General features: G+C 32.6%; 2 protein-coding genes and 1 long non-coding RNA gene across 6 annotated transcripts in view; 1 reads left to right on the top strand and 2 right to left on the bottom strand.

Moving 5' to 3' along the window:
• The window catches only part of LOC133182305 (uncharacterized), a 31,972-nt gene extending 28,214 nt beyond the window's left edge, over positions 1-3,758 (bottom strand). For all 4 annotated transcript variants that reach the window (XM_061317090.1, XM_061317092.1, XM_061317093.1 and 1 more), the window contains exons 1-3: positions 3,406-3,758; positions 1,859-1,944; positions 190-430 (exon numbers count right to left, since the gene is read on the bottom strand). In XM_061317090.1, the coding sequence (XP_061173074.1) occupies positions 190-430; positions 1,859-1,944; positions 3,406-3,722 (644 nt within the window). In that variant the 5' untranslated portion in view covers positions 3,723-3,758. The remainder of the gene's footprint in view (positions 1-189; positions 431-1,858; positions 1,945-3,405) is intronic.
• Positions 3,759-4,065: 307 nt separating this feature from the next.
• On the top strand, positions 4,066-17,327 carry LOC133182306 (nucleolar and spindle-associated protein 1-like). The gene is made up of 9 exons (XM_061317095.1): positions 4,066-4,183; positions 7,846-7,914; positions 8,135-8,407; positions 9,045-9,186; positions 9,749-9,859; positions 10,132-10,334; positions 11,912-12,140; positions 13,709-13,913; positions 16,822-17,327. The coding sequence occupies exons 1-9, from the start codon at positions 4,100-4,102 to the stop codon at positions 16,904-16,906; spliced, it is 1,401 nt and encodes a 466-aa protein (XP_061173079.1). The 5' UTR covers positions 4,066-4,099; the 3' UTR covers positions 16,907-17,327.
• Positions 17,328-21,279: 3,952 nt separating this feature from the next.
• On the bottom strand, positions 21,280-21,958 carry LOC133183635 (uncharacterized). The gene is made up of 2 exons (XR_009720691.1): positions 21,800-21,958; positions 21,280-21,569 (listed from the first exon to the last, which is right to left on the bottom strand). It is a non-coding gene; the product is annotated as an uncharacterized LOC133183635 (long non-coding RNA).
• Between the last annotated feature and the right edge of the window lie 4,227 nt (positions 21,959-26,185).

The raw sequence follows: 26,185 nt of genomic DNA, 5'->3' as shown, positions 1-26,185 counted from the left end.
AAAACAGATAATTTCTGCAGTAACTTTGCAGTAATGTCAAAATCACAAATCTACAATAACAGAAATTAACTTTGTTGCTTTGTAGAGTTTTAAAACCACAAATATTTTAAGCCACAAAAATTACCCATTATGGTATATATGATATATTCATCAAGTATACTTCTGATTGTATTTGACCTTCTTACATACCTCCCACTGCCCACTTTGGCCACAAACATCATAAGAAAATCCTCTAGATGGGATTGTAGGTCCAGCTCCAGTACTACCTGATAGGAGGACATGTTCTCAAGCCCCGGGGGTGGGCTCCAAATAGAACTCCATGCAATGGGTCGACGACCAAAGGGGGGTCCATCGGTCAGCTCGAAAGCCTTTATATGTTGGACTGTAGGAGTGGTTTCCCCAAATGTGAATGCAGATAGATGTAATTGAGCTGTTAATTCAAAAGAATTAGTAAATCATGAATTTCTTAAACAAATGGAACATTTGAATGTAATTCTGTCTTATTAATGAAATTTAAATCATGTACATAGATTTTTTTCCCTTTATTTATTAAGGAGGTTTGCATAAGCTCAGACTGCTTTGATAATTATACTGAAATGTACCATGCTTGTCTCTCTCTCACTTATTTTGGCAAAAAATAAAATACTGTTTACCAGGTCTGTTTGTTATTTACCAATTACCAATAGAATGACCTTGACTTTTCTGAATCAATTCTTTATGTATATACTAAATCTCAAAACCACAAGCAATCAATAAAATAAATATTCCTAATCATTGTCATATAATACATCTACTACTTGATCATTTATTCAACATTTTGACAATTATATCCAGAGTTTATTACGTTTTCAATCGCTCTGGATATAATGCGTAAATATCCAAATCTATCTGTCACCACTAATAAATCACTCTGTAATCTTCACTTATAACCCAATATAGCAGTCTCTTATCTATGTTTTCACCTTGTTTAAGGAAACCAAAATTTATTAAACTGCTCTACTCTATACTACATATCAACTGCGTGTCAGAAGAAAAGCTTAAGAGCTCTGCAAATAATTTCTTTTTAACTGCCCTTTTCAAAAAAAAATTTGTCAACAAAAAATGTCCTTACATAAGTAAAAAGCCTGTATGCATAGATACAGAAATAAATTACTTAGAGTAGGATTACACCAATCTAGACTCAAATCCTCCCAACTAATTACTTACCTCTTTGGGATTTTTTGTTTTGTTTTGTTTACTCAACTTTATACATAGCACTATACATTCTTACATACAATATTCTTCTAATTTTTCATTCCAGTTTTCAAACCCTTTACTTCTAAAATTTGATTGAAGTAAAATAATAACAATTGAAATCTGATAAATAATTTGACATTTGATACAAAAATATGATAACCTATTAAGCATACTTTTTTCGAAAACCTTGAAATCAATAATAAACTTTGTCAACCGAACACAGGTAAATAATATGAATCTGTTTATTGATGTTTTTTGCCACTGGCTGGCTAGGGCCATACATACATTTTATGCTTATGGGTGACTGATCAATAGGACATTTTAATATTTAGGCAGGGTATTTTTATTTCAATGTGTAGAATAATTCAAAAATGTATTTAAAATGCCAGAAACTGTATAATGCATTCTTCATCTCTTGAAGCTGTTTAGAAATTATTTATATGTTTATTGGCTACAGTAAATGCATCCATGCAGAAATTCACACTCCATGAATTATTTTTATGAATTATAAGGATGAAGCTGATGCCTCAACAATCATACACTACCTTTCGAATTACCTATATCTACTGAACAAATTACTATAACCTAGTTATAAAAAATAGTACTGGCTCTGAAGTCTTACAAATGAATCCTGGCTTGATGGACACCAAGCGATCATTGATGTGTTTCTTTACAATGTCCTGGATACTACTGGATGCAAAAACCCACCTATAATTAACAATAAACAAAAAAAGACTCATTAAGTTAATGAATCATATGATGAATTAAATGCTGAATCACATTACAGATAACTCAGGTCAACAAATTATTGTATTTTCTGAAATACTCAATGCATGAATTCATAGTCATAAATCTATGTTAAAGTCAGTGACAGGAAAAAAATGTTCTTTATATTCAGACATTTTAGCATATTTAAATAATACAATGATTTCTCTGGATTGCATTGACTTACAGTTGTAAAAGTCTTTCCCATATCTACATACAAATTTGCACATAAATTTGTACAATATTTTGTGCAGAATTGACAGATATGTAGGTCTACATTGTCATTTTATTGACAAATATTCTATAAATAATTGTTTATTTGAAGACTTTTTCAGATTTATGTATATTTGCATAACTCACTGATCATGAAATGAAGTCAAAAAATATAAAAAGGAAAAACAGTTTCTTCTAATACTGCTTGACCTAATTTTGTCAGGTTAGATTTGCTACTTCCCCATCTTTCTTTTTTTTTTCCTTTTATAAAATCAGTAAACCTGGAACAGTGTAGATATAATATCTGAACATATAAATTTTTGATTATGAATTTTGTAGATAAGAATTTTTAAACCGTAGGATTCTCTAATCATCATGATTATCAAAGACATCATGTCTTTCATCCAAAGCATTTAAATAATGCATGTGTTCATTTTGCATTGGTCTCTTGCTATAAACTATATAGCAAAATTTCAAGTTTCACCGTCTCAAAGGTAATAAATCTGATTATAAGTAATACTTTAAGCCTCTTAACAATCCATTTATTAAAATTACGAAGTGAGGTTATCTTTAAGCATTTTAAAATAACAAACATATGTATTGTTAATGCATATTTATTGCAAGCTACTTGTTAAGAAATTTGTACAAATTTCATTAAATTTCAAAATAAATTTTGTTTTTAAAACAAGCAATGAACATGACACTTAAATTTAATCAGCAGTTAGATACTAAATTATTGTGAAATATTACGGTATGAATAAATTAGACCACTATACCATGTTTAACCTATGTTTCCGAGTAGATGGGAGTTAAAATAAATAAAATTAAGATATGTTTGCAATCCTCTTAATTCTTTGTACAAGCAGCTGCACTAATATGTCAAATGTTCATATTGAAACTATGCAAAATAATTCAGATTATTTCAATTAATCAATAATATTGCAAGATCTACTTTATTCTTTAAGACTTCACTTTTTCTCGAGCATATATTTTCATTAATTGCAATCTCGAGCATATATTTTCATTAATTGCAATGTTTGTTTTAAAAAGGAATTAATAAGCACTCAATTAATTAATCCTTATAAAAGAAAAAATTAACAAAATAAAACTGATAGCACAGTGAAGTAATTGTCTCCTGTAGTATTTAGTTAAAGAGCACGTCTACTTGACAAAAGAATGAAACTGACTTACCATCTATTTAAAATGAAGTTCAGCCACTCACTCGATTCATCTTGACGCAATGCCCTTTTTCTGTGAATAAGACATTCCACTGCAAATATCTTATTTCTCAATATCTGCCTTAATTTAGTTCTCCACACAACAAAAATTACCCCAAAGAGAAGAAATGTCCAGTAAAATGCCATCTGTAAAGTCCCTAAAACCCATGATGTTGAAATGGCTAGAACAACAACGAAATACAACCCCATCAACTGTGAAATTGTATCTGCATTTCCACTTTTCTCTGCCTCTTTTAAGAAGTCTTTCCGACTTTGGGGAATTTTTGCCATTTTAGCAAATACATAAACATTAACAATAACTAAATGCAGTGACTGAATGTAGACCCCAGCACATCACTGATTGATCGGGTTTCGACTGTGAAATTGAAAGTACATTAAACCGTTCATATTACGATTCGGATAAAATTTAGACTGTTAATTTTCCTTATTTTGCTATATTATTACATTTCTATAATTCTAGTGGTTCAACAACATATTGCTCTTTATGATATGGTATGTAATAGAGAAAACAAATGGGAAAAAACGAAATGTTTACGTACGACTTACTATATTTACAAGACTGTCAACCAATGAAATTGCATTAATCCATTTCAAAACAAGGCGGCCATTTCAACTTGTGTGAGTGTATCAGTGCCAACATTTCAACGATGGATGACAGTAAATTGGAGAAAATGAAGTATAATGAGCTTCAAAAGTTAGCAAAGCAAAATGGAATCAAAGCAAACATGAAAGTAAGGCCATGTTCTCTTGACTTGGTGTATGAAATTGAGAAACGGCACGATTTCCAGTATATTCACAATATTGCAAGATATTGTCAGAAGTGGTGAATTAATTAAGCATTAATAAAGCAGGGCAAACAAATAATTTTTAGAGCACTTTCACACAGGAAAGCGCATGTGAAAAATTCACACGCTCTTCCCATATTTTTCCTTGCGCCGACATTAATTATGAATAGGGGCATGTTATATATAAAACAAAATATAGTTCCATTACTTTGTTAATCTCGGTTGAGATTCGACTGGGCTAGATATTTGGTCTGACGCCTGGGCATCAGACCAAATATCTAGTCCAGCCGAATCTCAACCGAGATTATTACTTTGTGTCCTATTTAATATTTTTATGATAATGAAATTCATCATCCACTTGAAAATGTTTGCATCTTTAATAGAATGTGTTGCATTGGGGGTTGGTGACAGGTGGAAATCACAGGATACTGTCACTTGTGCAAGGCATCTGTCTGACCAGGAGGTCTGACCACAGAGGCATCTTTGTTCTCTATTACACATATAATAAATACACAAGGGAAGAATCAAAAGAAGCACATGATTTGTAAACAAATTCAAAAAACAACTTACTTGAGAAAAGTTATACAAATCTAATATGTACTAGCACAAATGATGTCCTAGTACTTTATATTAAATCATGATAAATATAATATCATATGTAAGTTTTCAAAGTTAAAACCATAATAAGATATCAATTTTTTATTAAAAAAAAAAAAAAAAATTAAAATACTACTTCAAAGATTTTGGTCTGATTTCAATAAAACTTGTAAAACGAGCAACATTTATTCTGTATATGGGTTGTTGATCCAGGGCTCGACATTAACTTTTTTCCTACTTGTCCATTCGGACAAGTGACCAAGACATTTACTTGTCCGAACTTCAACTTCACTTGTCCGAAAATTGTTCAATAAAGATACAATACTGTCAACTTGAAAACTAAAACAAAGTCCATTACATGTGATTGATTTGTGATGTTATTGATAAATACAACAAGCACATAAAAACAAAATTTTATCTACACTTTCTATCCTGACAACAACATAAATGTTCACAAATGAAACTGTCAACATCAAACAGAATCTAAACTTCTAATTCGACGTAACTTTCATGCCTTTGCAGTAGTGTGCAATTAGTGAACTTTGATCCCGATCGAGTGTGAACTCAATTACATAGCGATCCATATTGGGATCGAAGTTCGTTTTTTATGCACTGCTTCTGTCTTTACTGATGAACTTTCAACAGTCGTTCTTTTTATTATTTGAACACTTCTTTACATTAAAATGCACTTGTCCAATTGCCCAGCAATATTACCTTTTCCGTATTTTTTTTCCACTGGTACCGGACAAGCGTTAATGTTGAGCCCTGTGATCATTGTTACTGTGGCCTAGGAAATTTCTTCTATCAAAACGTTCATCTTCCAAGTTTTGATCCAATTTTATAAACTGGTTCATTTGTAAGCTTCACTAAGATATATTATTCTGCTTCTTTTTTTTTTAATTTTAACTATTGTTGTTGCCATGGTAAATAAATTAATCCATGAAACCAACCATTGATTTTGAAATCTAGATGAACTCGAACATTCATTTCTGCTTTTGATCACAATTTGCTTTCGCGCAGCTTCCTCCATGGTTAAATTTTCAGATGTGGAGAACTCTGATAATAGTTGCTAAATTAGGACAAATAAAACATTTTAACAGGATGTGAATGGAAAAACTTGTAGAGCTTCATCTCTCTTATCTGGCTCTTGCTTAAAGTCCATTATTAATGCTGTATAACTGTTGAATATTCTCTTGAAGCATTGGCACTCTGTTTGTTGATAAAGTTTTGTTTCCTACCTTTTTAGTACATGTATATTACATACCCATAGAGGGGCAATCTCTCACATTTAAACAAAACATGGAAATAATATCAGTCAGATATCAGAATTTATTGATAGGATAAAAATTCATTTACTTTTTTATAAATTTTCTTAATTTAAAGATCTTGCTTTTCAGAAAGAAAGGGAGGCCGAGGGGGGGGGGGGGGGGGGGGTGGTTAAATTAATCAGGTGCCTGTGTGTTGGAATCTCCCAGCAGCATTGCTGCATGTACAATACATAGCATTCTTGGCACTATTATTCTATACCAGGGTTGGCAAAAAACTGGGAAATACTCATATTTCCCAGGACGGTGGGAAATACTGGTAATTACCAGGAATTACTGGTATTTCCAGGGAAATACTGGGAAATAAGAAATAGCTACATATTTCTTTCATATTGACATGTAGTACACCTTATTGGCTAAGATATCTACCTGGTATCACTGTCCCTAATTTCAAAAATTCTGGTTTCCAAGTAATTCATTTTATATTATCACATCACAGTATATTCATATACCAGTCGTGAGTGTCATTTGTTTGATGCTTGAGTCAGATGTAGTCTATAAAGGTCCATGAAATGAACCCAAAGATCCCAATTGGGTTTTCTATGTAACGAAAGAAGGATCTAAGAAAATTCTTAAATGTACAGTATGGTATAAATATCAAACCTAAGAAGATTGAAGCCTTTCAGTTCTTCTCAAAGTAATTATCTCTCAAAACAGGAGCACAAAACTGTCCAAAGCAATTTGTTAAAACAACATTATTGTTTGTAATAACTACAGTGTTTATAAAAGGATAAAAACATGTTGTTTTTTTTTGTTCTTGGATTTATGATTAATAAACTTAGAAATTTTACAAAACTGAAAAGAAGTTTGAATTGGAAAACTTCAGTTATATACAGCCAGGGAAATGTTTCAGAATCCTTATGAGTATGGGACCTCCAGAGTAATGATACACTCTGAATATGCTAAATTACAATTTGAGATATATATTCCATATTATTCATCTGTTTCTATGTTTATTTTATTTTTAAATTTTGTAAAAGATTGAATGAATTAAAGAAATAAAAAACTTTAACTTTGTATTTCCCAATATTTCCCAGTTTAGAGAAAATTTGTAGTATTTCCCAGGACGGGAAATACCGGTATTTACCACTGGTAATTCCCAACACTGGTATTTCCCGACCAACCCTGTTCCATACAAGCTGTTTTTGTTTATCTTGTTATTAATGTGTGTGTGTGTGGTTTTTTTTTTGAGGGGGAGTGTTTTGACTCAGTCTATTTTCTTGATTAAGCAATGCTACTTAAGGGACTTGGGCTATTTTAAAGATGTTTGCGCCTCTGCCACCAGTCAGTCGGTGGTGGAGGCTTTTTTTCTTTGTTTCCTTTGATTTAAATTGTTTTCTGTCTGATGTCAGTTTGTCTTAATAAATTCTTACTGAAACTTTTAAATAAAAGTTGTCCAGTTGTCACAGTTAACTGTTTTGCATGTAATGTACACTACTAGTTACGGCATTTTTATCAATTGAAGTGGTAAATTTGGCCAGTAGCCGATTCTTAGGGAAAACACTGATTTAGAAGATGGAAATAAAAGCTAACATCTACAATTAATTGAAAAAAAAAATCCCTATATTTAAACTACCTCAAACAAATGTAATTAAGTGGATAAGTTTGTTTCTGCATCATATTTTATTTTGTCCCAAGCTGTGGATATCAATCAGTTGTTCAGATCTACTTCATTTTAATTTGCAGCTTGATAAACTAAGGAAAGCTTTATTAGACCATTTCAAGACAAAGACAAAGAACATGGAAAAGCCTCAGGTATGGAATCAAAGGCATAAAAATTACGTTTTCAGGGTGCTCATGCTACTTTTTGGTACAAGAGCCAAGGCCGTTAAAATTGAGAAAATTAGCAACATTTTTTGTGTGAACTTGTTGCATTTGAAGTAAAAATATGAATGACCTTTCAAAAATCATATAGGTAGTAAGTAGTTTTAATGTCAGAATCACAGACAGATGCTTGATTTTTTTCATCTCTCAGTCAAATGACAATGGTGTCACACCAAAGTCTACAATAGGGAAGGCCTCCAAGACACCAACCACAACAAAGACACCTAATGTTGTGAAAACACCTAATGCATCAAAAGTAGTTCCTGTGGCTAGAAAACTGAAAGATGAGAAGACTCCAAAAAATATCAGTTCACCTAAACCTGCTCCAAAAGCCTCCAAAGCCACAGAAATTCAATCCACCACTACATCCTCTGGGTCAGGTTCTCATCAGAAAAGATCCATACCAGAAGAGCCAACTCCAGAGGTAATTGAGTTTGTGTTTCTTCAAAATAAGGGAAAGTTAGGATCCCGTTTAAAATGTTCTTGTAAGTAAATGTGGAAAGTTATTTATGTTCTTTATTAACCAAATCTCTGGCACAATAGTTTCTTACTGCTTTCAAAATTGTAACTTGTTCTTGTGTGTAACATGAACATGGTTAAAGCTGTATACTCCGATCTTTTTGATCTCAGAAAATTATGATTTAATATCATCACTCATTCACAGTGTAAAAAGTTTTGTTCTAAAAGTCTCACTTTCCAAAAATGACATGCTTCACAAAGACATCTTGTCGTTATTTAAACATGTTTTTAACAGACCTAAATGATAATATCCATAGGTAAAAATATTGAACACTAAATAGCTTTAAAATTGACAACATTGATCTGTTTATGTACCTAGTTTCCAGTGATGGGATCTTTGATTGTTTTATGCTGAATGTAGAAGTCTATTAGACAATAGAATTAACCAACATCAGATGTAAAATCATTTAGAAATGCCATCTGTCATCTTCCTTAATCCCTGCATGACAGAAAATTAGAGGGTTTTCAAATGAAGTATCTTCAAAACATTTCATCTATTTGTTTATTTTCCATGTCATGTAATTATTTTTATTAAAATTAAGCCACCGACAAAGAGGAGAAGGTCCACTTTTGAGAAAGTCCCCACTCCTGAGTTACACTCTGACAAGGCCCCTGAAGTAGAACACACCAGAAGGAGTACATATGTTGTCAAGACACCTCAGTCAGAGAAAAAGTCAGACAAAGGTAGGAAAGAGTTACTTGGTAAGTGTTTCTGTAAAGAAAACCTCATTTAAAAGTAATAAAATGGTATAAGTTGGTGTTCAATGTACATGTATCTAACAGGTAAGCATTAACTAAATCTCATTTTACCAGTATGAATCATGATGTAGTACTGGAAAACATATAAAAGAATTTTCGAGTCGGTGATGTTAAAAGCCATAATTATTTTGTTGTACTTTCTGTCATCAAAGGAAAACTGCAGGCCGGCATATCGTGGAATCAATTTCGTAGGGGACAGTATTCGTGGGCAACAAAAATTTTGCTAGTTCATGGGAACATAATGTCATGGGAACCTAGCAGAGTTTCCACTAACTTTGAAAACCATTTACCTTGTTTAATATAAAAAGGTTCAGAACTGTTTTTAGGCTTTTATATATACTTGAGGTTGTGCGATAATTTTTATTTCCTAGAATAAACTTTTATATGGGACTATAATGGAGTATGTTTTAACATATTTACTTTACTATTACGTGAAAATCTAAAGATTATTTTTTCCAAAGCTTAATATGCAATTTGTTCTTTGTAGTAATGAAGACACCAAAAGAGATTGAAACTAAAACACAGATTCCCCGATTTGCAGCTTTTCTTGCCAAGAGGAAGCAGGAGACAGAAACAGAGTCCAAGCCAATAACGCCTGGTATGTTGAATTTGCTTGATCCTTCACAATAAACTGTAACCTTGTGGTGGGGGTCACATGATGTGATTTTCATTTAACATGTTTAATGAGTATGGCTTGATAAACAAACCTAACTAAATATGTAAATGATTGGATTTTATCAATTTGCTCATTCGATTTTACAACATCTCATTTTACCTATTAGGACATTTGATGTTGATGTAATTTACACTTGTTTTGTAGATCTTCTGTCTGTAAGAGTTAAATTTTGTCATTGATGTTTATACTCACAGGAAAAAATAAAGACTGGAAGAAAATTCATGAAAGAAATTTTGATAAGATGGAATCCATTGACGAATACCTTGAAAAGAAAAGAAAAAGGAATGAAAACTATGCTGATTCTGTGAAGAAGACCAAACAGATCCTAAATGATACATTAGCTATGGTGAATAAACTAAAGAGCTACAAAACCCCAACAGCAATAGTGGATGAGAAGGTATGTTATATTAATCCTGTCTTGGAGTAAAACTATTGTTTTGTAGGCCAGAGGATTGTCAGAGAATAGGGTCTTACTCTGAAGTACATGTATGACATACAGTTACATATAAATGTATATAGAGAAAAATACAATTTAAAAATTACAATTAAGAAATTACAAGAGCAATTTATTAACAATGTAATATAGTGACTGTGAGAATGCAATTGGAGTGTTTTTGTATGTAAATTTATTGAATTATACAGTACAATTCGTTTATTATCATAGTTTATTTGTCAGGCCAAAACTTTATAATAAGCGACTATTATAATAACCATGGTCTGTTAAAATTCTAAAAAAAAAAAAAAAAAAAAAAAAACCATATGATGAAACATCACGTATGCCTGTGTTCTTTTTCACATCTTATGTTAATTTCGTTTTTGCTTTTCAGGCTTCTTTAAATGACAAGATGATTAACTATCATCATATTTACTTATTGTTTCAAGACATTTTTCAATCATTAAATCAAATAAATCATTTAAATATCGTTAAACACTATTCAAATTCAAAGTTTTATATCACTTAGCATCCATCTTTCTACTTTCGTTTTTAACTCTGATCAATTCATACAATCGACATTTCGTTTTATTACCTTGCCTTTCAAATAAAATAATACCAAAAACATTGAATACAATCAAAATGAGAGAATTATACATAGAGATGAAAAAACAGAATTACGGAAAACTAAGAAATGCTGTAATTATAGCATGACTTAAACAAAACACTTTTGCACCAAGCGGTTTGCCATGATTTACACTCGATGTCGCCACGTAATTAAAAAAAAAATGACACTGATAAAAATCCAAAGCCGCTTGTAAGAATCAAATCGACTTCTTAATTAATCTCTCAATTTAAGATTGTAGACAAATATGAAGAATAATTCAGAAACCATGCGATCAGAGGACTGAGTTAATAGATGTATGTTTGTATAGGTTCATTTGGAACATTTTGTAAAATACCTTTATTATCAATCTTCAAATTAAAGAAAAATACATATGCAAATGGTTTTAAATAGAAACTGTAACTGCACCCTGAACTAGTGTACAGCAAGAAATAGACAAGTAACTTGTCAATCGCTCAGGTAAATGCACAGGTGCGTGACTAATCATCCCAGTCCTTCACTGTCGGTTAATTTCAAAGCGAAATTCAAGCCACTGTGTATAGACAATGACGGTTAGGTCTCTGACATGACCTGAATAGGTGTGATCTTTTGTTTTGTTGAGTGTCCCAAGGGTGAAAAGGTGTGAAAAAAATATTACATACGAAAGTTTTCTATTATAGTAAACAGAGTGTACACTTTTACCTATGATAATAAGAGGAGGAATTTACATTGAATTATTAAGAAATGGTTTTGTATTTGAAAAAACTATGATAAAAAAAGAAGAATGATATTAAACCGGTATGATAAAAAACACATTGTACTGTACTGTTATTCTTTTCAGATTAAAATTTACAGCAATGCATCTTATTTGCATTGGCTCTTACTAAGACAGAGTAATACAGGGAATATCTCAGAAGTTTAAATGTCGATTTTTCAGAAAAAGAAATTTATCAACAAAACACCTAATGCAGTTCCCTTCAAGCCAAGTGTCCTAACAACACAGGAGATGAACCTGAACTTCTCAGAAAGTAGGAAGTCACCCAGAACAAGTTCAGCTACCAAGCCATTCAAACCCACAGTGTTCTCCACAAAGAATATGAACCTCAACTTTTCATCTCCCACACCCTCCAGAAAGTCTACTTCATCAGCATTTAACAAGTCAAAGAGTAAGCTTTATTGGCAAAACTGCACTCAGTTACCAGTACATGTTACAATAACAGGTCCAGGAATTAAAATGTTCAATTTAGTCTTGGCACAATACATGGTAGTAGATTCTTTGAGTGTTTTTTTGAGGGTTTTTTTTATATAGAATAATAAGGGAAAGTAAGTCTGATCACTTGAATGAAACTTCATATAAAAACTCCTTATGGCCTAAAGAAGACCCCAATTTTTTAAGGCAAAACTTCAAGGTCAGAAATTCATACATTCTGTAAGTGAGTAGCACTTTCATTTCCGGATTATATCATAAAAGCCTTTAAACTTTTGCAATTAAATTTTATATTACACCTTTTTATGGCCTAAAGAAGACCCCTGTAGATTTTGAGGTTGAAGGTCAAGGTCATAAATTCATACATTTCAAAAATGCAGTTTCTAGATGATAACTTTAGTTATGTTTTCTTTTGAGTTTTTCCTCAATGAAATTAATATCGTAAGTTTACAATTGATTTTGAGGTGAAAAGGTCAAGGTCAGAAATTCATTTATTCTGTCTTTATGTAGCACTTCTGTTTCTGGATGATATCATAAAAAGCCTATGAGCTTTTCCAAGGAAATGTTATAACACAACTCCTTATGGCTTTAAAAAGACCCTATTGCTTTTGAGGTCAAAGGGCAAAGATCAAGGTCAGAAATTCATATAAAGCTGAATTTCAGTATCTCAGACATAGATATCTCGAATACCATGGATATGTTGAAGTGATTTGGAAGTCCCAAGCATGTTTTTCTTAGAGTATTTTACCCTCTCGAAGCCTTGGATATCTTGGAATGTTTTTTATTTTTTGTTCCCATCAAGTTTGAGATAAGGTTTGACTGTATTGCAAAAAAAGGTTTCCAAATGATAACTTAAGTTTTCTTTGAGCTTTTTTTCAATGAAGTTATATATCATAGCAGAAGACCCCTTTTGATCTTTAAGTCAAAAGGTTAACTCAAGGTAAGAAATTTTATACAATGCAAAAAAAAAAAAGGATTCCAGATGATAACTTTTGTTTTTCTTCAGCTTTTCTATGAAATTATACATCATTACTCCCAATGACTTAAAGAAGATCCCTTTTCTTTCGGTTAAAAGCTCAAGATCAAATATTCATATCTTCCATAAAATGGTTTCCTGGTGATAACTCTAGTTCTTTTTGAGGTTTTGCAATGAAATTTTATACCTTTGTCAATATGAAAGACTCCTATTTTGAAATCAAAGGTTGAAGTCGAAGACCAAGGTCAGAAATTTTTATGTTGCATACAAACATTTCAGGTGATAACTTTAGTTCTCAGTAAGCTTTTGCAAGAAACCTTGTCATGAATTTCTTTCACTAAAAAAAACCCTTATTGACTAAGGCAAAAAGGTTGATTTTATTTTCTTTCTCCTTCGGCATATTTTTTTTCATTTCTTCCACCCTCTTCTCTTTTCCTGAAGTGGGGCACACAAATTTTCTGAATTAGTTTGTTTTAATTTCAAGTACTGCAAAGAAAAATTGTTAGTATGGTAGAAAAATTAACTGTTGTATTAAAATATTGTTCTTTCAGCTACACCATTCAAATTCAATGCCTCACTAAACAACACTTTAAATGGTTCTATGTCAGCCAAAAGACCGACCTTTGACCTTCAGGCTAGTCTTGCACGTCCAATGACCTGGAAGGCTCATAAAGGGAAGCTGAAACCTTTCAACAGTCAGGCTGCATTCAACAAATCCAGCTCCATCAGTGTAAAAACCCCTAACACACAAACACGGTATGATAAATTTTCAAAATCAGTGAATTTTATTTTCTCAACACTTAAGAATTTTCAATAAATAGGAAAATTCAGAGTATATTGGTGAACATATGGTCATTTACATGTTCATCCTTACATTGAATTTTCTTTTTGTCTGTCCATCTGTCCCACCTTGCATTTTGTTCAGTTTGAAATTATTCAGGATTATTTAAGGGCAAATTTAACACAGGACCAGTTCATATAACATCTTAAACAGAACTGTGATTGGGCGTATTTAAAATGAGGCAAATTTGTAAGTTGAAATGGCGAAAATAACACGGAGCGAAAATAACTATGTATACAGTAGCTATATGTAAAACGTGATGAAAACAATCTACCATTGGTTTGTGGTTGGATATAATTTTTATCCAACTCGTGTTTTCTATCCCCTCACCAAGGCTTGGGGATAGAAGACACCTAACTCATTGGGCAAAATTTATATCCAACCACAAACCATGGGAGATCCTTTATTTATCAAAGTTTGGACATAGAGCAATATATCTGTCTCAGTATTTCTGCAGTGACCTTCCTTGTCACTGTGACCTCACTTTCCTTGAGTTTGCAGTCAGCTCAGTTCACTGTTTGAAAAAAAAAAACATGTTCAAGATACATGTATTATCAAATTTCATTCAAATTTACTGTATACAGGGAAAACTTTTGCCTTAGTCACCAGTGGGTGAATTGAAAATGGGACAAATTCAGCAGAGAGAGAGTGTTATTTCTCTGAGAGCACAACTGCATCTGAGCAAACGAGCAAAACGCTAGCAAAATAGTTTGTGTGATAGGTGAAAATAACTCCAAGCAAAAATAATCCTGTATTTACTGTATAGGGGATTAATTTCACGTGTTGTAATTTTCATGTTTTTTTTTTCTTCTGACAAGATAGCGGTTTGTTGAATTCGCGGATTTTTTGTTTATAAAAGTTACCTTCCTTTATGTATATATATTGTATAGCAAGAACGACAACTTGGTATGTAATGTTTCACTTAAGAACAGTGAGATATATTTACTACATGAACAATACTCGGGGCTTTTTTTAAACAAATAAATATAAACAAAAAATACAAATGTACCAGAGTTATACTGCCAAATTTTCGTTATGAGACAAGTGCCCAAGGTCATATTTGTAATGCATGGGTAATCATAACCGATATTGTGTTTTTAATTAACTGGCTAATGGGTGTTCAATGAAAAATTATATGAGTTTTTATCTTGTGATCTGAATGAAAAGGAAAATGTGGAAATTAAATAATTGAAATAATTAAACATCAAGTTCCATTTTTATGCCCCACCATGGATATGGCAGAGGCATATAGTGTTTGTCATGTCTGTCTTCCGTCCTCCCGTCTGTCTTTCTGTCACACTTTGCATTTAGCTCTGTTCAAACCTCAGTTTCAAAGAAACTATCCAAGATATTTTTATCAAACTTCATATGCTGATAGATATTGGTGAGAGCTTTTCAACTGCATCAATATTTTTTTACCTTGACCTTTCCTTTAACCTTGACCTCACTTTTCTTAAATTAGTGTTTAGCTCAGTTTTAAACATACCATTCAATACAGTTTTATCAAATTTCATATGTGAATACATACTGATGAGAGCTACTCAACTGCATCAACATTTTTTTCCTTGACCATCTTTGACCTTGACCTAACTTTTCTTAAATTAGTGTCAAACTTCATATGCTGATACATACTGATGTAAGCTATTCAACTGCATCAATATTTTTTTACCTTGACTTTTCCTTTGACCTTGACCTCACTTTTCTCAATTTGTGTTTGACTCAGTTTTAAAGAAAACATTCATAACATTTTTATCAAACTTCATATGCTAATACATATTGATGTAACCTTTTCAACTGCATCAACATTTTTTGACCTTGACCTTTCCTTTGACTTTAACTTCATTTATTTTAAATTAGTGTTAAGCTCAGTTTTAAATTAACCATTCAAAATATTTTTATCAAACTTAAATATGCTGATGCGTATTTGTGAGACGTATTCAACTGCATCAAAAGCATTTGACCTTGAACTTTCCTGTGACCTTGACCTCACTTTTCTTTGATTTGCATTTTGCTGAATTTTAAAGAACCATATAAGATATTTTTATGTAAATTTATGCACTTTTACATAATTTGGCAAGAATTTATCATCTATATCCAACTTTTTAGATTTCAATTTCAATTTTAAAGAAACTATTCAAGATATTCTCATCAAATTTCATACACTAATACAAATTTTCATGTTGCATTACGGGGCATTCATGTCCTATGGACATATTTCTAGATATTTACTGAACGACCGTGTATTTACATGTATATCTATGTATAACTTCCGCTAGCTTGGACTCATATCTTTTATTAAAAAAAACCTCATAATTTTATCGAAAACTTATTGACTGTTTCTTGTATTCATGGATTTATTAACACCGTGAATATAGCGAATATTTACACCATGAGTTATTTTCCCCCTATACACATACTGAAGAGAGCAACACAACCTTCTCTTAATTTTCTGATTTTGGTCTTTGGTAGTACATTAAATCTACTTTTATTTCTTTTGCATTCAGACCAGTTAAAGGAAACTGTTTAAAATATTTTATTATTATTAACATCGAACACAAATATTGATGAGAGAAATTAAATGTTGTATTAATATTCCATTATTCATAGCTTGGGGGTCACCTGTTTATCTCATATACCCACATCAAATATATTCTGTCAGACCAATATTTCAGAAGCCCTTTGCTTAAAAGTCATCAAACATTACAAATTCATACCTCTTCTGATTTTCCAAGGTCATTAAAATTTGTACATATGCATGATCATGTTAAGAAAGAAATATGATAGGTCATTTCTAATTTAAATTTATTTTGTTTCTGGCTTTAGGGATGACAGAAGGAAAGTAATGGCAGCTAAAAGATCTAGTGCTAAATTCAACACTGCCATGGAGAGGAGAGGAATCAAGTCATAAATTGACCAATATATGAAAGAATATGTCCCTAGTCTTCATGTCATTTACACATCAAATTTTCACTGAATTCATTTGGTAGGCTGTTCTAAAATTAATTCTATGCTTAACATCACCTGAAAACTCAAGGGAGAAAATTCAAAAAGATTTCAAAGAAATGAGTATTAATCAAAATACCTGAATACCATGGAAATTTGAATACCAGTCAACATATAGGCTTATTGTTTAGATTTATCTTAATAATAAATCTTAGTTAAAAAGATAACTTCAGTGAGTATTCCAAATATACTTCTAAACGGACCCAAATGTTGTCTATTCCTATGAAAGGCAGTTTTTTAGTTGCTAAAAATTCAAGCAAACTGGAATAGATTTTTTTTTTAAGCAATGAGAGCTGCATTTTTGAGAATTTTATTTTGCTGTTAAAATGTGCTGATATGATAAATCTGTATGTAATTATATCCTTTATGATCAATTAGACTAAAATAAAGTATTAAATTTTTTCATAGGAGATTTCTATACAATGGAATGTATAGTATTACATAAGAAATCAATATTGTACGGGACGACAATAATGTAATTTTGCTTCAAAGCTTATAAATAGTTCTTCCATTGCAAATATAAACAACAGAAGTTTATAAATGTTCTTTTTTTTTTCGTCATTGAAATAGTGAATTACAATATTGCAACAAAATTTCCGACTTCCAAGTTGCAGCTCAAATTGCTTTAAATGATCCAATTTTGTTGTTGTTTTTAAAACCGCAACTTCTTTGAAACCTTGCATGTGATGTTAAATATATTAATTTTGGACAGCCTTGTCATTATTTTTTATTCATTTCCATTTCTGTGTGCATCTTTATCTCATGATTTCTTATCAATCTCATCTTTCCTATGCTTCTTCACTACTTCTCTCATTCCTTCTGTTCCTGTTTAGAATACAAACATCCACTTCTGAACAAATTTTCAGAATAATTTGTAAATATTGTACCATATCTATAGGAATATGTATATTTTTAGTACTTGTTAATCAATATATCAAACAGTAGCATTGTAATATAATATTTTCCTTCCATTTTACTAGTGATAAGACTGTCAGATGAATTTCATATAAAACAACTCTGAAATTTTCCTACTTTTAACTACAAATATTATATAAACATACTTTATCTGTAATGTCATTATGACATAGCTTTAAACAATAAAGCATTGTCCAAGTGACTGGTGAAATTACCATACCATAGATATCATTTGAACTAAAAAATGCTTCAGCTTTGATTACGGATATTCTCACTTTTAAATTTCAGATTTACACCAAATATTGTCAACTAGATTGCTTTTATTAGGATTTTGAGTATACTGCTTACAATGTAAATTTATGATTGAATTCTTTTGGAAATTTCAAAGCCCATGATTTTAGTCTGAAGAAACAATGCAATGGGAAATTCATCATTTATTGTATATATGAGTTCAAAGATAGGTAAATTCCATCCTTCTATGGTGGTAAAACATAATCCTACACTCCTGTACTTGAATGATTATTACATTTCTGAACAATTAAGTATCCATGTGCTGTAAATATTGTATCTTTACATCTGTTAATGTTCAACACTGCATTTTATAATGCCTTACTACTGGATATTCTGTTATAATGCATGTAATATTATACAGGGAAGTAAATTGTACCAGTATTATCTTACAAAGTATAACATTGTATGTCATGTCTGAATTAGTTCTGCTGGCATTTCATCATTATAGTTGTATTTTACTCTTAGCACTATTCTCCCCCCCCCCCCCCCCCCCCATTTTTGCATGTAGTAGAAATTGTCTGTATAGGCATATACATGTATATGTTCATATATCTTTTTTTCCACTTCTGTATATGAAGTCTGTATATAAAAAAAGAGAAATTTTCATAATACTATTGTATCTTAGAAAACCAATGGCATTCATTTCATGGCACAATTTTCATTGTAAATCCAGTATACTGTCAACATCTCTTGAAATTTATTTTTATGTACTTTTTTTATATTTTGGTATATATCATACATATATTTTGGTTTTTTTAATGCAAATCAGATTTTACTCCAAGTCTGTTAAAAAAGAAAATGTTTTAGAGTAGAAATAAAATATCCATAACTACAAATCTGGCAATACATCATGCTCTTCTTTAGAAAAAAAAATTCAAATGCCTGTCTTCTGATGGGCCATTTTATGATATGGGCTCAACCATCTGTCTATCCATCTAATAGCGTTTTCATGTCTGCAGGTTATTATCTTTTACACTGCAATGTCTATGACCAAAAATTATTGATGCATTTGGGTCAAACTGAGGGGGGTATTAGTATTATAACTGTGCTTAGATCATATAAAATCTAATCAGTAGCATACTGTTCATGACTTTTTTTCTGGATAAGTGTCTTCTTGGGGCAAGTTTTATTGCAACTACATCACATCTCGAGTAACTTCCCTTGAGTGCAGTCTTGTGCAAAAGTTTGATATGGTTCAAATCTTAAGATTTCTTGGATAAATCTTTGACAGGGTGAACAAATAATCACATTCTCACTCAGCATTTGCAACTTATGTGATTAATGCCTCATTCTCTAAGGCATTCTATGAACTCTGGTTTCATTATCTAACAAAATAAAATTAGTTCCAAGATTTTGAGCTACACTGCATCAATTCTCATGTCATTTAACCTCATGCATCTCTAGTAAAGGAGTCCCTATATAATGTGATAACAGTTATTTTTAATGGAATATCCATCTTAGTAAATAAATTATATAGAGTTGAACTACCATGGATATCTCAAAGTGATTTGGAAGTCCCAACCTCTTATCCTTTAATATTTACATTTGCAAATGTTTTCTTTTATATAACACTATTAAAAGCAACGTGTATCTGTATCCGTATAAACACAGGTTCCTCATGTCATAAACGTTCGACGTAATTTCTCTGTGACGTCATCGAGGGTCGACGCGCAATGAATGGATTAAATATGTGCCGTTGAGTTTGAAAGATAAAACATTTCACACGTTAAAGATTATAATCAGGAAAATATAAAATATGAATAAGTCATAAATGTAAATATAAGTAATAATGTATCATTTTTAAACATCTATCGGGATATATTTACATTTCCAATGTCTTTGTCTGAGATAAAATTACAAATTGTAAAAATACTTTATTTCTACATAAATATACTGGCTCATCGATAGGCGCGGTTAAAAAAAAATCATGTGCGGGGCGGGACAAATAGAGACAGAAGCGGGGCTATTAGCACGGGAATTTGCAGAATCAGGAGCATGTAAATATAAGGAATAACTGTCAGATTTTTTGGATTCATGACGATGATCAATCGATTGGCTTGCGTGATAATTTTATGCATAAACGCCTTCGGCATTTATGCAAATTATCACGCAAGCCACTCGATTGATCACATCATGAATCAAAAAAATTAGACAGTTATTCCTTAAGTAAATATGGGTTGGTACGAGATCAAATTTGATCTTGTGACCAACCCGTATTTATATCTCGATAGATGTTTACAAATTATTCATTATTTCTTAAGTGTTTTACCCTGGATATCTCAAATCCTTTGATATCTCAAAGTTTTTTCTCGGACTCTTTGAGTTTGAGATAACAAGGTTTGACTGTATTTAGGGATGCACTGCATAATGAGCACTGGCACCTAAAATTTTATCAGTAATTAGCAAAAACACTCCCCCTCTTTATATTACACATACACACAAACATAAATATATACAGAGAGAGAAAGTTTAATCTGAACACCACTGATGCCAAGATTAAGCAACATTCTGTATTATAATCGACAACATTTTAACAATTATGTAATGAAAGGGAATAAAATTTTACATCATAAGAGGCAAGATTTCTGAATAAACAACATCTGTTTTAGGTAAGTTTTACTGTACCGGTATATTAAATGCAATTCTATATGAAGGGGTTGGAATCATTTTATCTAAGGCTCTATTTGCAACATTTGATAAAATTGCAGTTGCCTTTGATCAGGGATAGCATATAACTTATTCTTCAGATGACTTAATTAATAAAGTACGGTTTTCATGAAACTGCCTGCAAGATGATCCTACAATGCATACATCTAGCCCAGCCTTGGGTGAATTATTTGATCTACATTTTAGCCTATAGCATGAAAACAAGTTGAGTGTGTAAATTTTATAGCATGTGTCATCTGCTTGTCAATTAATACATTCCAAAATCTTTTTAAATTGCAAATGGTTTCATCCACTACATGCATTCCATGTGTGTCTTTTGTATAAAATCTCTGGTTGAAGCTGATATTATGTAATACATTCCATATGGAGTCGAGGCAATTTTAAATAAACACTGTATTTTTAAAAAAAAAAATGACACTTTCAAAAGTAAAACAAGTATCCGTCATGGTCTTGAAACACGAGAAAAAAAATTAACACATTGACTTTCCAGTCACCATGTTTTGAGAACACGTCAAGGGTAATTTCACACCACGGTCCAGTAAGTTTATCAGTTCTGCGCAGCTTTGACAACAGGCAGCACACGGACTAAGGAGACAATAAAATAACGCACAAATCAGTCCAATCGGCCATCCAAACACGATCAGAATCACTGCCCACATAACACTCCACAGCAAGCCACAATCACCCATTGCACACTGGAAAAAGAAGACTTCCTTATCTAATAATTACCAACTCAACCCATTACTATCGGCAAAAACAACATTGTGCTTAGTGCTAAAGGATTTAAACGTGTTTACGTGTTATATCTGTTTAAAATCTGAGAGCAACTAGCAGAAGATGCTGTCACAATTTATAGACTCGGGTCCTTGAGTGACTAATAAGCACAAGTTATCATTACAGTTAAGCTTAGAAAAACAATACGAACCTTTGATTTGCTTATACAGGATTAAAACTAGAAGCTCTCATTTGTATTCCATTATCATGTCATGATTACAGGAATGCCCTACTTTTTTCTCCAAAAATGTCACTGACGCACCTATCCGTTAACGATGGGTCCTTTTCGTTGTTGTCACTTACTACGGGAAATAACTCGAGAAATTGCTCTAAATCAGCAGGTGGATCTTGATCTTGCGAAGAACATGGGCGAATAAGACGTGGAAAAAATATTGGATCCACCCATCAGTATCAAAATAAAAACAATTCAACAATTGCATGTTCTTTGATATATCAATGGAGAGCCAAATAAAATACTAGTATCGCACCGGTTTCGTAGGTCAAAACCAGGCGCGGATCCAGGAATTTTTTCCAGGGGGGTCCACCCCAGTCAAAAAAATTTCCACCCCAGATATTTCTTGACAAGCGAAAAAAAAACAACAAACAAACAAACAACGTAAAATCCATTTCCCTAAAGTGAGAAAAAACCTATTTCGTGATGGTGGTGGTGGTGGGGTCCACGTTTTCCAGGGGGGCCCAAAGTCATTTTTATTTGCTTCAGTATATACTTTTAATAACTCTGCAAATTCCAGGGAGGGGGGGGGGTGTCCGCACGACCGGCAGACATCCCCCTCTAGATCCGCGCATGGATCCTGATTAAATGCTGGATTTCGTAACCATGGTGACGTGCTGGGTACCTCTACTTTCGACTCACACCATAGAAAATTTCTGAACCATTTCTTGATTTTATTCATTACATTTTACTTGAGCATACGTAGTGAAAAACTGTAATTTATTAATTGAATAAAAGTGATATTTTGTCACAGTGTGAAAGGACATCAAAGTGATATTTTGTGACATCAAAGTGATATTTTGTCACAGTGTGAAAAAATATAAGAAGTGCGACATAATTCTCACTTTCCTTCCCTTCACGAAAAGTGTTATAAAAAATACTTCTTGGCCAGAGTAAATAAACCATCCTGACAGCTGCAGGGAATAAAATTGCCAAAGTTTCTCATCAAAACCATGCGCTTAAGTTTGTCTTATGTCCTGGAGCAGAGAAAAAGATTTTCAGAGAATTAATGCATTTTCACGGTATGTTCAATAGGGCGCCGAAATTTGTTCAGTGGTTCAAGAGAAGACCGATACACAACAAACGTGATGACGGACGAAAAGAGATTGCAGTAGGTCACCCGATTCACTCAGCTGACCTAATAAAACTAATAAAATGCTTCTTTCATTCAATGTCATGATTCTTGCTGAACAGATAGTATAGAACTTATTGTCAGTTAATAGATAACCTTTTAGCCTCTTGTGCTCACCTGGTACTGCCCATTATGTAAAAAAAAATTGCATGGATGATTTTTTGCAGTATTTGTTAACTTAAAAAAGATATTTATGAAACACTGACCCCCCCCCCCTCCTTTAGCAGCTCATTGCCATGGTTAATGTGATATGTCACAGTGAAAGCCCTAGCACCGACCATCCAAACGTTATGTTTTACAAAAGTAGGTCAAGTTCCAAGGTCATGAGTTCAAAAGGGTTGGAAACCAAAGAAAGGTCTTGTCACAAAGAATACTAGTATATTTCTATAACCGTTCTTGAAAATGTTATGGCCAAGATTAAAGTTTGCAAAAATAGATCAAACTCAAAGATGAAGTCAGGATATCAAAATGTTAATACCCATAGAAAGGTCTTATCACGCGCATGTGAAATCCGAAGCACCAACCATTAAAATGTTATGGCCAAAATAATTTTTTGTGGACAAACAGAAAGACTAAAAAATGTACCCAGTATGCCCCCAAATCTCCAATAAAAAAACATGTACCTAGGACAATTCTATTCTCAAACAATGCTAACTGTAAAACAACGCATAATTAAAAGTTTTGAAGAAGTCATATTTTCTGGCACTATTCATTCTGGCCTTTTCTCTACATATCTTGTGGACATCATATTTGTAGTCTTCATCAATAATCTGTGGCACATTATTGTCCCCCGGCTTCGCGAAAGCGAGGGGACATTAAATCTCATTCGTCTGTCTGTCACAAAAACCTTTGTCGTAACGTTTGAATGGGAAGAGATAGAACTTTATATTTCACATGCACATGACCTGTATCAAGACCTTTCCAAATATACTTGATTTTTGACCCCATAACCTTGACCTTGAAGTGTGACCTACTCTTCTAAAATTTTAACATTACTTTGGTCAAAACTTTTGAATTAGAAAAGATAGGGCTTTCATATTACAACTGTACATTACCTGTGACAAGGCCTTTCCACATATACTATGATTTTTGACCCCATGACGTTGACCTTGAAGTCTGACCTTCTTTTCAGAAATTTTATCTTTGCTTATAACTTTTGATTGAGAAAAGATATGGCTTACATATTTGACATGTCCATTATCTGTGACAGGACATTTCCAAGCATGCTATGATTTTTGACCCCTTGACCTTGGCCTTCATGTTTGACAAAGTTTTCAAAAAATTTAAATTTGGTGATTACTTTGAATAAGATATAATAGGGCATTCATATTTGACAAGTGTATTACTTGTGTCAAAATGTTTCTGAATGTGCTTTGATGTTTGACCCCGTGACCTTGACCTTCAAGTTTGACCTAATATTCAATTTATCAGTGTTAGTAACTTTTGAAGGAACGAAGATAGGGCATTCACATTTGACAAGTGCATTACCTGTGACAAGACCTTTCCTCATGTACTATGATTTTAACCCTATGACCTTGAACTTTCAAGTTTGACAGCCCAATTTTCAAAAAAAATTAACATTGCTGTTAACTTTTGATTGAGAGAAGATATGACGTTTACATTTGACATCTACATTACCTGTTTCAAGACCTTTCCGATTGTATACTCTGGTTTTTGACCTTTTGACCCTGACCTTGAAGTTTTTTAATTGTCAGTCGTTTTCAAATTAATTTTACATTTGTAATAACTTTTGAATTCAATTATTTCTGTCTTTTTTGTATGATGGACAGACAAGATAGGACACAAAAACAAGGCAGTTACAATACTGAGTATGCCATAAATAATGGCATCCCATGCACTAAGACACCGAAAGCGGGGGACCTTAATTGTTTTGTTACAGTAATAGAGTATGCATTCCATCCTCGGATGATAAGAGTTAATAATATAACAGAACCGAACGACATAATGTCTCATAGATCTACAATATGCATTTTTAGGTCACCTGAGTCACTCAGGTGACCTATTGCTATCTGTTTTCGTCCGTCGTCGTACGTCGTCCGTTGTGTGTTAACATTTGAACATTTTCAGCTTCTTCTCTGAAACCGCTGAACCAATTTCAGTCAATTTTAGCATATGGCGTCTATGTGTGAAGGGGAACAAAATTTGTGAATTTCATGGTCCCTGCCCCCCTGGGGCCTGAGGGGTGGGGCTAAAACCACCAAAATTCATGCATTCTTTAAAAATCTTCTTTACTCCTGGACATCAAGCAGTCAAACTGTTGGCATGATTGTAATAAGCATTGAGCCTTCTACCAAAATTGTGAAATTCATGGCCCGAGGGTCAGGGGTTCTGGTGCTAGGGCGGGGCTATATAGATCATATAGTGAAAGTGCATTATTTCTTTGAAAATCTTCTTCTCTACTCCTGGGTATAATTGAAACAAATTGAACACATAGTAATGATAAGCAAGGGTGATTCTACCAAAATTGTGAAATTCATAGCCCCAGGGTCAGGGGTTCTGGTGCTAGGGCGGGACTATATAGATCATATAGTGAAAGTGCATTATTTCTTTGAAAATCTTCTTCTCTACTCCTGGGTATTATTGAAACAAATTAAATACATGTACATAGTTATGATAAGCAAGGATGTTTCTTCCAAAATTGTGAATTTCATGGTCCCTAGATCAGGGGTTCTCGTGTTAGGTCGGGGCTCTATTTATTATATAGTGAAAATGCATTCATGCTTTAAAAATCTTCTTCTCTGCTCATGGGTATTATCTAAACAAACTAAGTACATTGTTATGATAAGCAAGGATGCCTCTTCTTAAATTGTGAAATCCATGGCCCCAGGGTCTGGTGTTAGGGCGGGGCTATATAGATCATATAGTGAAAGTGCGTTATTTCTTTGGAAATCTTCTTCTCTACTCCTGGGTATTATTGATACAAATTGAATGCATAGTTATGATAAGCAAGGGTGACTCTACCAAAATTGTGAAAATCATAGCCCCAGGATCAGGGGTTCTGGTGCTAGGGCGGGGATATATTAGATCATATAGTGAAAGTACCTTAATCTTTTGAAAATCTTCTTCTCTACTCCTGGGTATTATTTAAACAAATTAAATACATAATTATGATAAGCAAGAGTGACTCTACCAAAAGTGTGAAATTCATAGCC

The sequence above is a fragment of the Saccostrea echinata genome, unplaced genomic scaffold (assembly GCF_033153115.1).
Source record: "Saccostrea echinata isolate AGI-Se365-2 ecotype Australia unplaced genomic scaffold, CSIRO_AGI_Sech_v1 ptg000009l, whole genome shotgun sequence".
Classification (NCBI taxonomy): Eukaryota; Metazoa; Mollusca; class Bivalvia; order Ostreida; family Ostreidae; genus Saccostrea; species Saccostrea echinata.
This window is presented reverse-complemented; position numbering and strand designations above follow the sequence as displayed.